This window comes from Galeopterus variegatus, unplaced genomic scaffold (genome assembly GCF_000696425.1).
Source record: "Galeopterus variegatus unplaced genomic scaffold, G_variegatus-3.0.2 Scaffold10591, whole genome shotgun sequence".
NCBI classification, from domain to species: domain Eukaryota; kingdom Metazoa; phylum Chordata; class Mammalia; order Dermoptera; family Cynocephalidae; genus Galeopterus; species Galeopterus variegatus.
Genome location: NW_007736702.1, coordinates 32,852 through 45,140, shown reverse-complemented (window position 1 = coordinate 45,140; position 12,289 = coordinate 32,852). Strand labels below are relative to the sequence as shown.

General features: G+C 52.8%; 1 protein-coding gene across 1 annotated transcript in view; it reads left to right on the top strand.

Annotated features, from left to right (window-relative positions):
* Positions 1-462: 462 nt before the first annotated feature.
* Positions 463-12,289, top strand: part of TRIM62 (tripartite motif containing 62) — a 31,151-nt gene continuing 19,324 nt past the window's right edge. The window contains exon 1 of the mRNA XM_008594337.1: positions 463-907. Coding sequence (XP_008592559.1) covers positions 500-907 — 408 coding nt within the window. The 5' untranslated portion in view covers positions 463-499. The remainder of the gene's footprint in view (positions 908-12,289) is intronic.

Genomic DNA, 12,289 nt, shown 5'->3' with positions numbered 1-12,289 from the left:
CCCGCCGGCACCCTGCTTCTCCCCTGCCGGGCACATCCGCGGTGCCGCTCAGCCCGGCTTCCCTCTCCCCCAGAATTCCCCATCCCCAGCTTCTCTCCCTCCCCCCACAGCCCCTGTCCCGGGATTTCATCCCCTGCAAGGCCTCCGCCCCCCTCCGGGATCCCCTTCTCCCAGCACCCGTTCCTTCGGACTGTCTCGTCCCCTAGAACCCCCTCGCCAGAAGCCCCTTCCCTCAGACTCCCACGGCCCCCTCCCTCCAGCACCCAGCGCTTTGGGTTACCCACTTCCCCAAGACCGCCCTCCCGGGCTCGCATCCCGGGTAATATCTACCCTACGCCCCTTCTTCGCGTTACCCCCCTCCTGGGCAGCACCCCCTTCTTTCTTCGGTAGCCTCTGCCCCTGCGGGCCTCATCCCGGCACCCACTCCTCGGTGCTGCCCCCGACAGCGCCGCGCCCTCTCAGCCGCCCCGCTGCCTGTCGGGCCCCCCTCGCCGGCGCCATGGCGTGCAGCCTCAAGGACGAGCTGCTGTGCTCCATCTGTCTGAGCATCTACCAGGACCCGGTGAGCCTGGGCTGCGAGCACTACTTCTGCCGCCGCTGCATCACCGAACACTGGGTGCGGCAGGAGGCGCAGGGCGCCCGCGACTGCCCCGAGTGCCGGCGCACGTTCGCCGAGCCCGCGCTGGCGCCCAGCCTCAAGCTGGCCAACATCGTGGAGCGCTACAGCGCCTTCCCGCTGGACGCCATCCTCAACGCGCGCCGCGCCGCGCGACCCTGCCAGGCGCACGACAAGGTCAAGCTCTTCTGCCTCACTGACCGCGCGCTGCTCTGCTTCTTCTGCGATGAGCCCGCGCTGCACGAGCAGCATCAGGTCACCGGCATTGACGACGCCTTCGAGGAGTTGCAGGTGCGCTGCCCGGCCGGCCGGGGGCGGGGCCGGGCCGTGGGCGGAGCCCAGTAGGAATTGTCACGGGGCGGGGCCGCAGGCCGGGGCAGGGCCCTATCAGAATTAACACGGGGCAGGGCTGGGCTGGGCAGGGCTAGGGGGCGGGGTCTGAGATAGACCTGGAGTAGGAGCTGGTCCATGGTTGGGGAGAGGTCGAGGGTGGGGTGGGACGGTGGGGACAAGTGAGATCACAACTGGACCACGTACTGGGCTCAGGATGCGTTGGGGACGGAGCTGAATCAAAGCTGAGCAAGGGCAGGACCACTGTCAGAGCCAGACAGGGGGCGGGGCCGCGAGGATGGGTCTGTACTAAACCCAGCAGCTGAGCTCTAGCGGGGTCTAAGGGGCGGGTCCTGGATCAGGTATGTGTCAGGACCTAGTGGGGAGTATCCGGACTAGATTGTGCTGGGCAGATGAGGCTTTAACCTAAGAGAGAAGTCTATGTTCGGGTCAGCAAACTGCTGCGAGGCAGGCTTGGGTGCCAAGGGTTAAGCCAAGGTGTATGAGGGGTTAAGTATGGGATCAAGTCAAGATACAACCGTTTTGGATTTAAACCAGAGTAGGAGCCAGGTTGAGAGGGGAGCCAGGACTTGAAGATTCAAAATTTGGAGAATATGGCCCGGATGTGAGGTGATCTAGAAGGAGGGAGGGTAGACCTGTAGGGGTCCAGGGGCTTTTGATAAACTCCTTGGCTCTGTCACCCACATCAGGACCTTTAAAGACTAAGTGAAACAGTACATGTGGAGGAACCTGAGTATACTTGGATTATAATTGGTCTTCCTTAAACCTTCCCACCTTCACTGACAAACTCCTACTCAGCTCTCAAGACCCTGCTCAAATGTCCTCTGTGAAACTATCCCCAAGCTCCGCTGGCCAAAAAAATAGCATTAGAGCTGCATTTTTCCATTTCCCCAAATGCTCTCTATTAATAAGTCTGATGTTTTAAAAACAAGTGTTCCAAGATTAGCCATATTTGGGAAATATAGTCTATTTTCTTTTAAGCCCCCCTCCCCCAAGGATTCTCAGTGTGCACTTGCATATTAAAGGCTTAGAGAAATCTTATAGAAAAGAAATCCATCTTACTGTGTTTAATGAAATGGTTCCCAAGCTTATTTGAGCCTGGAATCCTTTTTTCAAACTAAACCATTTAGATCCAGCAGCCCCATGTTCCTGGCCTTGGGATAATAGTCTAGCACACAGTTCCCCAAGGCCAGGGACAGTCTCTTAATTCCTCATATCTATGGTCCCAGAGCCTTACACAAGGCCTGGCCCAAAGCACATACCAAGGTTGAATGAATAAATGAATGCATCACAAACTCTGGCCTAAGCTGGCCCAGACTGTGGAGCAGTTATAAGCAGTAGGTTTGGGGCTCAAACATTTTATGAAAATATAGTGGTCTAAGTTGGGACATAGTGAACTCTCTGGCCCTGGAGATATGAAAGCTGGAGCCAAATAACTACTTTCCCCTATATTGTAGGGAGTCCCAACCCCTCCATACATGAGCCTCCGGGAGCCAGCCTGCTCCCAGCAGATGCCCATGGATGAGTCTTGGCCTCAGGAGAAATGGCCCATGTTCACCATTGCCCCCTCCCTGTCCCTTTCATTCCAAAACCACAACTGACCCCTTCCAGTCTACCTGTCTGAGGATGGAGGCCACATCAGAGGGTGAGCAAGGGTCAGGGACTCTGGGAGGTTGCACAAGGCTGGCATTGACCCTCCATCCCCAGCGCCCTTTGTGCTAGGTACTGTTGTCTCCATCTCCCCATCTGTGAAGCCAAATGAACAGGTAGGAGGAGAGAACCTTTGACAGGACTGGGTGTAGGTTTTGAGAGTTTAAAGGGACTCTGCCTGAAACCATCTGTCCAGCCTCTTCATTGTATAGATGTGGAAACTGGGCACTGGAGAGGTGATGTGACTTACCCAAGGCCACACTGCCAGATGGTGAGAGAGAATCAGGACTAGAGGGCACAGCGTGAGCCATGCTGCTCACCGTCTTTCCTCCCTGACTGGCATTCTAGCCTCTGCATCAGAGCCTTGGTTCTCCTGTCTGCAAACCAGTCAATCTGAATTACTGTGTTTTGGGCTTTTGCACTCCATTCCATGACCTGGGGAGTGCAGGAGAAATTGAGCATATATTTTCTCCAAACATTATTGAAACACTTTTATTTTGGTGTGAAAAGAGAAGCAGGACTCCCACTCACGTACTCTCTAGAGCACTGTCCTAGGGTCAGACACACTTGGGTTCCAAACCTGCCTTGGTCACTGTCTGCGTAACTTGGTGAGTCGTTTCACATAAACTGTGATGCTCGGTCTATAAAATGGGATCAGGATGGTTTCTTCCTACCGGGACTTTTGTAAGGCCGACCTGGGATGAACCTGCTATTTGAGGTGCCTGGCTCGTGGGAGAGGCTAGAACAACATGCATTCCCATTCTTTCTCCTCCTACCTGTGAGAGCTCTTGTGCCCAGCTGAGTGAATGTCCAGACCCACCTCTCTTGCCTCAGAAGAACGTCTTGCTTTGGTGTCTCCTTTGGGTGAGGCAAGGTGGTGCCAGAGAAACCTGCCTCCTCCCTGGAGAGGGCATGCTCCTGGGTAAGGTTGAAGCCATCCTCCACCCCCACCTGCCTCTCCCTCCTGTGGGAAAGCAGGGCTCATTAGCCACTTTTGTCCTGGAAATGAGGCTGAGCCCACCCTTCACACCAGCTGGTGGATGCTGGAACCTGAGCTCGGGTCCTTCTCCTGGAGAATTGCAGACTCAGAGCTGGCAGAGCCTTGGAAATCATCTGGTGCAACATTCACTTGACCAACGGGAAATGGCAGGGGAAGGGGAGGACTTGCCCAAGGCCTCACAGCCAAAGGAGGCCAGGCCTGCACTCAGCCAGAGTGCAGAGTGTCTCCTGACACCCTATCTAGTAGTTGGCCTGGAGCTTTTACATTTATTATAAATCCTAAAGGCAGCAGAGTGGAAAGATTAAGAACTCTGGCTTTGTACTCAGGCAGCTCTAATCCTGGCTCTACCATTTACTAGCTGTGTGACCTTGGGAAACTTGCTTATCATCTCTGAGCCTTGGGTCCTTCAATGACAGCATGGAAGTAGAGGTAAAGTAAGATGATGTTCATGAGAACTTAGCACTGCACTTGGCACATGGAATCACTCAATAAATGTCAGCTACAGTATGATACATCATACTCGGCATTGTTGACATTTGGGGCCAGATGATTTTTTGTTGTGCAGAGCTATCCTGTGCATCATAGAAAGTTTAGCAGTGTTCCTAGCCTCTACCCACTAGATGCCAGTAGCAACGCCCCCCTGCCCCGCCAGATTGTGACAACCCAAAATGTCTCCAAACCTTGGTGAATGTCTCCTGGGGTTGAAATCACCCCTGACTGAGAATGCTGACCCAGAGAAGTCCCACTTGGTTTTCAAAATTCAGCTCAAGGGCTAGCCCATGGCTCACTTGGGAGAGTGCAGTGCTGATAACACCAAGGCTATGGGTTCCGATCCCTATATAGGGGTGGCCGGTTAGCTCACTTGGGAGAGCGTGGTGCTGACAACACCAAGTCAAGGGTTAAGATCCCCTTACCGGTCATCTTTAAAAAAAAATTCAGCTCAAATATCACCTCCTCTGTGAAGCTTTCCCTGACCTGCCAAGCAGAATGGCTTTGTACTACAGATTCCAATATAGGAGTCAGATCCCAGCATGCTGCATGTCCTTGGTCAAGTCACTTCTCTAAGCCTCCACATGCTCGTCTGTAACATGGGGATAATATGACATTCTGGAAGGATGTCATAAGGGTAAGGGATACTTTTTATCAAAAGTACCTAGTTCTGTGCCTGGTACAGTAGGCACACAATAATTGTTAAATATCTTCATTTATTCAGGTTATAAAATTAACATAGAAGCAGAGCTATATAAGTAAAAGTTAACGTCTCCCCATAATCCCACCCCTGGATAAACATGGCTAGAGTTACTATGTAGTTCTATAGAATGCTTATGTAACGTATGTATATGTGTGTGTGTGTGTGTGCTGGTGTCTCCCCCCCCCCACACGCCACCCCCCCACACACACACTGAGCAGCCAGACCACAGAGCAGAGGGGAGGGAAGGGCCCCATCTGCAGAGGGCTTGGGGCCCCTCAGCCAGTGCTCACTGAGCCCTGCTTAGCTCAGAGCCTGGGGCTGTGCTAAGAGCTTTTCTTGTATTACCTTATTTCATCCTCATAGCACCCTGTTGGGTTGGGACTGTTATCTATGCCTTTTACAGATGAAGAAACAAAGACTCAGAGGAATTAAGTAACTTATTTGGTCACCCAGCTGGTAAATGACAGAGCCAAGATTTGAAGCCAGTCTGTGCCACCTACAGCCTCTGAGTTACCTCTGAGGGTGGGGTAATTATCTCCCACCCACCCTGCCTGTATTTGTACTAAGAGTACTCAGCACAGGGCCAGGCTGAGGGCATTGTCTGTCTGTGCCAGCTGACGCTCCGAGGGCAGGTGGCTGGGATGTCATCTTGGTCAGGCATCACATCCGGCTCTCTGGGCATCTCAGGTTCCTATCCCCCAGAGAAGGGATCCGATTCAGTCTCAGTCACCCCCTCCAGGCCTCATGTGACCACTGGAGCCTTTCCCAAGGCCTCCTTCATGCCAGCGAAGACAGCCATGGATCCGCCTGGGATGGGAGCCCCAACAAGCTGGATATGGTGACCTAGAGATGCCAAGGCAGCCCCACGAGGAAAGAGCAGGGTTAGGGCACTGGGTTCAGATCTTGGCTCTGGCTTCTTTCAGCAAAGTGGAAGGCACTGCCTTCTCTGCACCCCTTTTCCCAATCTGGGAAATGGAAGTAAGAACAAGACTTCCCACTTTATGTGTGAAGAGGAAGAGAGAGTTGCTGCCTATCGAAAACAATGACAGCACTTTATTTTGTACTGTGACAGGGAGGCAACCAGGTTGTCTGTGTCCTGGGGAAGTGGCCTCTGCTTTTACTTTTCCCAGGAGAGGGCAGGATTTATGTGCAATGAACAGCCTCCGTGGGGGCAAGGCTGGCTGTGGGTCAAGCCCAGATGCCAAGGCTGTTGGCATCTCCGCTTCCCTTTTCACAGGTGTTTGGGCAGCCAAGAATGACCTTTTCAGCCAGGACAACTTGGCTGAGCACAGGCCACAGTGCAAAAACTTAGGGTTGAAGTTGGGGGCCCCAAGATGTCTATTTTATAGAAAGAAAAGGATCTGATAGGGAGTGACAACAGAAAAACAACTCCGAAAACTAATAGCAAAAGTTTATTGGACACTTACTATGTTCCAGGTGCTACGTTATGGGCATTTAATCCTCACAACAGCGCTTTTTCCTTTCCCTACTCTCTGAGAGGGACTAGAATTAGCACCATTTCACAGATAAAGACATTGAGGCTGAGAGATTCAGTAACTTGCCCAAGATCACACTGCAGGTAGGAGGAAGAGGTGGGATTCGAACTGGGTCTGTCTGACCCAGAACTCACCCTCCTACCCAACACTCTCACTGCCTCCGGGAGCATGCAAATGGAGAGGGACCTCAGAAACCATCTGGTTGACTGTCTCCCAACTTTACACGTGGGGAAACTTGCTTGCCTGAGGTTGGACCAGAGCTCAGCTCTCCCAACTCTCAGTCCAGTGGTATTTTCACAGCATCATGTACCTTCCCGAACTTGAGCTCTGCTTGGACACTCAGGGTGGTTTTAGAGGAACTGAAGGTAGGTTCCATCTGGGATTCAGAGATTCGTTTAATAATTTTTTCAGTCAACACTCCTGCTGTGGCAACTGAGAGCCAGTCCTGTGTTGTGCCCAGGAGAAAGCCACACAAGACCTGGCTCTGCCATGGTTCTGGTAGACCAGCCCATCACTGGTAGGTTGCTGTAACTGACTTGTCCTGTTGAGCTGAGTCCTGAAGGATGTGCTGAGGGCTTCAGGCTAGGAAGCAGAGAGAAGGCATTAAGGGCAGAGGGAATTAAAACATCCCAAGACACCACGGCCCGGGTGCAGACTGTGCCTGGGACAGGGTTCAATACTTTGGCAGGCTCGCTCTCTCTGCCCCCCCCTTCTCTTTCTCTCTCTCTCTCTCTCATGTAAACCTCACAGCAACCCTATGAGGGGGGCCTTATTGCCCCATTTTACAAATGAGGAAACCGAGGCTCAGAAACTGTGCTTCAGGTGTCACTGAAGCTGGAACTTGAACTCAGGTTATCTGAGTCTGACCAGGGACAGGTATGGAGGTGAGCACACATTCAGGGGATTGTTGTGGCTGGAGGGGAGGGTGTGAGGTAAGAGGAGGTAAGAACAGGGAGGTGAGGCTTGGCCAGCTCAGGAAGGGCTCTGGATGCACACACAGACGTACAGATGCACACACCCACCCAAGGGGCTCGGGCTTGATCGTGAGGCTGCTGGGGAGCCAGGAATAGGTTTGAGAAGGCAAGTATGGCCTGGCCAGATGGTCATAATGGGGCAGTGTGCCAGGTGGACTGGTGGAGACCCTGGGACAGGGTAATGGTCAGAGGTCACCAGAGACTGTGCAGCTCAGAAGTGCACAGGGAGGGTTGGAATTCAAAGACATAGAAGAGATAGAAGAATTCAGGTCTGTCGGGATGAACAGGAACATCAGGAGTCTGGACATGGACGAGGGATTGGAGGGGAAGGAAAAAGGAGAGGCAAGTTCAGTGTGCCATGTTAAGATTTCTGGCCTCCTTGGGTCAGAGAGGGAAAGAGAGAATAGTTCCAGGGCATGAAGAAGAGGAGAGGCCTCAAGCAGTACCATGTGTGCCAGTACCATGCCGGGCCCTTCCTTTCATAGATGCCATCTCATTTAGCCCTCCTCACAACCCAGTGAGGGGGCTCTTATCACCCTCTTACAGATAAGACTCTTGGAGGTGGCCCTGAGAGGGGAGGAAGTGACTTACTCCAAGTCATGCAGCCAGGATTCCAACCCAGGTTTTCCTGACTCCCAAGTTCATGCTGTCTCCTTTGGGACAGGAAGGGTCCCTGAAGCCAGAGCCTGAAGCCAGAGCAGAGATAGCTTCCCACAGCTGCTTTGTCCCCTGGGCCAGGGAGGGGGTTTCCTGGCAGGAGGGGAGGTCTGGCCTTGGCCTTGGGGGCATTTGAGCCCTGGCTCTCACCTCCTCCCCTGAAGCTACTGCCCCAGTCCTGGCCGCTTCAAACCAATGGGAGCCCCGGAGGTGTGCAGCTGATATATTTGCACAATTGCATGTGCAGGTCTGCACCAGCAGTTGGAGAGCTGTGGCTCTGCCCTCTGAAGTGTGTCCCTCCCCAGTGTCCACATCCTGCCCTGCCCTAGCTCTTATGGGGCCCCACAGAGTCTAGCTCTTCCAGAATGACATAAAGGCCTCCTCCACCCTCCAGCTCCACCCCAGCTAGCCCCACCTGGCCTTTCCAGCTTGTGACTCCACATACCTGGCTCCAGCCATCCCCGACTGCCCCCACTTCCTGCACACACCAGGTATGCCCCTGTCTGACTAGTTCTCTCCACATGGAATGCCCTAGCCCCATCCTGGAGACTTGAAGGAACCCTACCCATCTATCTTCCCTGGCCCTTCCATCAGAAATAAACTCTGTCCTTAAAGCTCCCCCAGTTCGGAGTCTCTGTTTCACGTATAATTATAATTAGTACGATGGTAACGACACCACCTGAGATTGATTGAGCTCACCCTGTGCGTCATGTCGGGTCACGAATTAAGTCATTTAATCCTCACAACAACTCTGTGGAGCTCGTGCTCTACAGCCTCACTTTACAGATTTAGAAGCTGAGATGGAGGGAGGGTGTCACAAACACGGCCAGCGGTGGCTGTTGTGTTGGATCTGAGGTAGCCCTCTGTGTTTATCCTGTTCTCCCTTGCATTCTACCTATTCGAGTTTCTGCCTTCTTGACTAACTGCAAACTCTTCAAGGGCAAGGACTGTCGACATCCCTGGAGTGGCCAGTGAGAAGCCTGACCCTCCATGGGTGCCCAGAAATTACTGAATTGAATGGGAGGCTTAGAGGCCGAGTGGTTTTGAACATGGATTTTTGAAGTTATTTGGAGCCTCGCCTCTGTACCTTACTCGCTGTGTGACCTTGGACAAGCTGCTAACCTCTCTGAGCCTCAATTTCCCCCTGTGAGATGAAGGTAATAAAGACACTAACCTCAAGGATGGTAAGACTCCTGTGAAATTCAAACCACGCCCGCCTCTAGCCCCTCTGGTCCCAGCCTCTGCCATCCCCAGCGTCCTTCCTTGGGACTAACTCTGTCACTTAGCAGTTTATCAACATATTTCTGTTTCCTGTCTTACCTCTTGGCTGGGAGTAAACCTCCTGGTTTGTTCTCCTGTCAAACTGTGTGGCCGTGGGCCAGTCACTCCCTTTCCTGGAACCTCTGTTTCCTGTTCTGGCAGTCCAAAGGGTTGGGCCAGATGGTCCCTTTGGCCTCTTCCTGCTCTGGCCATCTGAGGAGGCAGGGAGGGGCCATGTGGACACAGCGAGGGGTGAGGACATGAACTGACTGAGGAGCATCATATGGGACACGGTGGCTGCTCTGTCTCCTGAGCACCCAGTGTATGCCAGGCTCTGCCCTGTGAGGGTTTGGACCCTTCTTATGTTATACCATTTCACCCTCCAACCCTAGGAGGTCTGACGACCCCACTTTGCAGAAGAGGGACTGGGGCACAGTGAGGTTAGTGACATCCCAGGGTCAAACAGTTAGTGGGTGGTAGAGCCAGCCTCCTAACCCTAGGCTTGAAAGGAGACCCACGGGGGCAGGTTGGGGTGAGTTGGGGGGCAACTTAGAGCTTGGGCTACCTCCTAAGTCTGGCCCTGTGGGTACTAGAGTTTGGTTTTCCTAAGTTAGCTGGTCCCTCAGGCTCTGCCCCTAGCCTACATGGGGAGAGCTCCCTGCCTGGAGCCCTCTCTCCCCCACACCCTTTCAGAGATGAGCTCTGACCCAGCCCAGCCTCTTCCCTGTGCAGGTTCATTCTGCAAACTCTTATGGAGGCTGGTCTGTGCCCATTCCTGTCCTAGATACTGAGAGTGTGACAGTCTCTCTGGCATAGTCCCTGCCCTCAAGAGCCCACAATCTTGAGGGGGGATTGACAGGTAACCTGGCTATTAAAATGCAGCATGTGCCATCAGGGTGCAAGTGTGGAGCACTGTGCACATGGAGGAGTGTCTGATGACAGCGTGGAGAGTTTGGGATGTGAATTCTCAATGGAGGTGACATTTGGTATGGGTCTTAGGAGATGAGTATGAGTCCAAGAAGTGGAGAAAAACATGTGGGTGAACATTCCAGACAGTGAGCACAGCACATGCAAAGACCTGGAGGAAAGCGCTGCAAGATGCTTAGTGCGTCCAGAGCAGCACTGTCTGATAGAACTTTCTGGGATAATGGAAAGTTCTGCGTGGGCACCGTCTGATACAGTAGCCACTAGTCGCATGTGGCCATTAAGCACTTGAAATATGGCCAGTGCAACCAAGGAACTGAATTTTCAATTTCATTTCATTTTAATTAGTTGCCACTTAAATATCTACATGTGGCTAGTGGCTACTGTATTGGACAAAGCAGATCTGGACCAAGAGCTAAGACTGGAAAGGAAGGGCCTTGAATGCCACCTTACAGCTTTGTGCCCTTCTTCCCAGACAACATGGAAATCCTACAAAGGAGCACGGGTGGGGGAGAAGTATTTACAGATCTGTCCTTTAGAACCATCACTGCAGCTGCTGTGTGGACACTCAGAGCAGCGAGGAGAGGGCAGAGGCAGGGAGGAGCCTGGCGCCACGGTCCAAAAAGAAGCGATGAAAACTGAACCAGGGGAAGGGGTGTAGAGAGGAGAGAACAAATTCCAGAGCAAACCTGATGAGTGGTTGGATTGGTTTGGGGGTGGTAGGTGTCAAGGATGACGGCCAGTTTTCTGGCTTTGATGCCAGTGAGGGGGTGCCCTCCACTGAGATCGGGAACATGGGTAGAGGAGCAGGTTTGGGGTCCCTTAACACTATCTATGAGTGGTTGGATTGGTTTGGGGGTGGTAGGTGTCAAGGATGACGGCCAGTTTTCTGGCTTCGATGCCAGTGAGGGGGTGCCCTCCACTGAGATCGGGAACATGGGTAGAGGAGCAGGTTTGGGGTCCCTTAACACTATCCCAGCATTCGCTGTGATGCAAGTGTCTATGTCCTTGTCTGCGTCCCCAGCTCAGGCACACTCGCGGCACCATGGGTTGGAACTTGTCCCTCATGCCTCCATCAATCCTGACACAGCACCACATGGGATCCAAGGAAGCCTCAACACGGGTTTGTGGAGTGGGTGAATGAGTGCTCTGTTGCACCCAGGACCCAGGAGGAATGAGGCAGGCCAGCCTTCCTTGTCCCGACTCCAAAATAGAGAGGAATTTGTCAAGTGCCTCGGGTGCCCTAAGCAATGTGAAGAACGCAGCCTCCAGGGCAGCTTCTCAGGAACGCTGAAGAGCCGCCTGGGTGGCAGGGTCTTACATGGACCCCCAGGGACCACCAAGGAGGAGAATTGTAGCACTCAGCCCATCTCCTCACACATCTGCATGTCAGCCAGACTGTGTCCCAGGCTGGATGGGCCCAAGGCCGTCAGGGAGGGCCTGAGGAGTGGTCATTCTGCACTCTTAGGCAACTCAGAAGCACATGACTCTATCAGGAATGACTTTCAGCTGTTAGTAATAGAGACCTGACTGAAATAGCTGAAATTAGGTGGGGGCGGATTTCTCTCTCCTGTAAAACAAGCCTGTAGGAAAGGACTCCAGGCAGTGGTGTGCTGGAGCTGGCTGCACTGGCTCCTGAGAGCTGATTGTGCACATCTCTCCCCAATTCCATGTACGATGACCTCACCTTGATAGCTTGAAATTGCTTTGGTGGGAGCATTTACACTCTGGAAGTTAGCAAACGCTACCGGGGATTTTTTTTTTCCCAGAGATCCAGCACATCACTGAGTTGAGTGATGGTGTGGCTGCCGCACAGTCATCAGGGACCCTCTTCCTTCTAAGGCTCCTTCCTTCTACTCTGTTGGCTTCAGCTTGACTTTTATCTTTGTTTACAGTTGCCTCATGGCCTTGGATGGTTACCAGAGTCCCAACCATTATTAGTGCAAGCTCTCTACTCTCACAAAACAGACTGCTCCCATTTTCTGTCTTACCCTGGTTTCATGACTGCCTCCTTCTCATCCTTCAGCTGTCATCTCTACTGTTACCTCTTCAGAGAAGCTTTTCTGACCACCCTATCTAAAGTCGCCCCCTATCCCACACTGCTTTATTTTCTCTAGAGCACATTTGTAATTATTTCACTCCTTTATTATTTTCCTTAGTCTGTCTTCC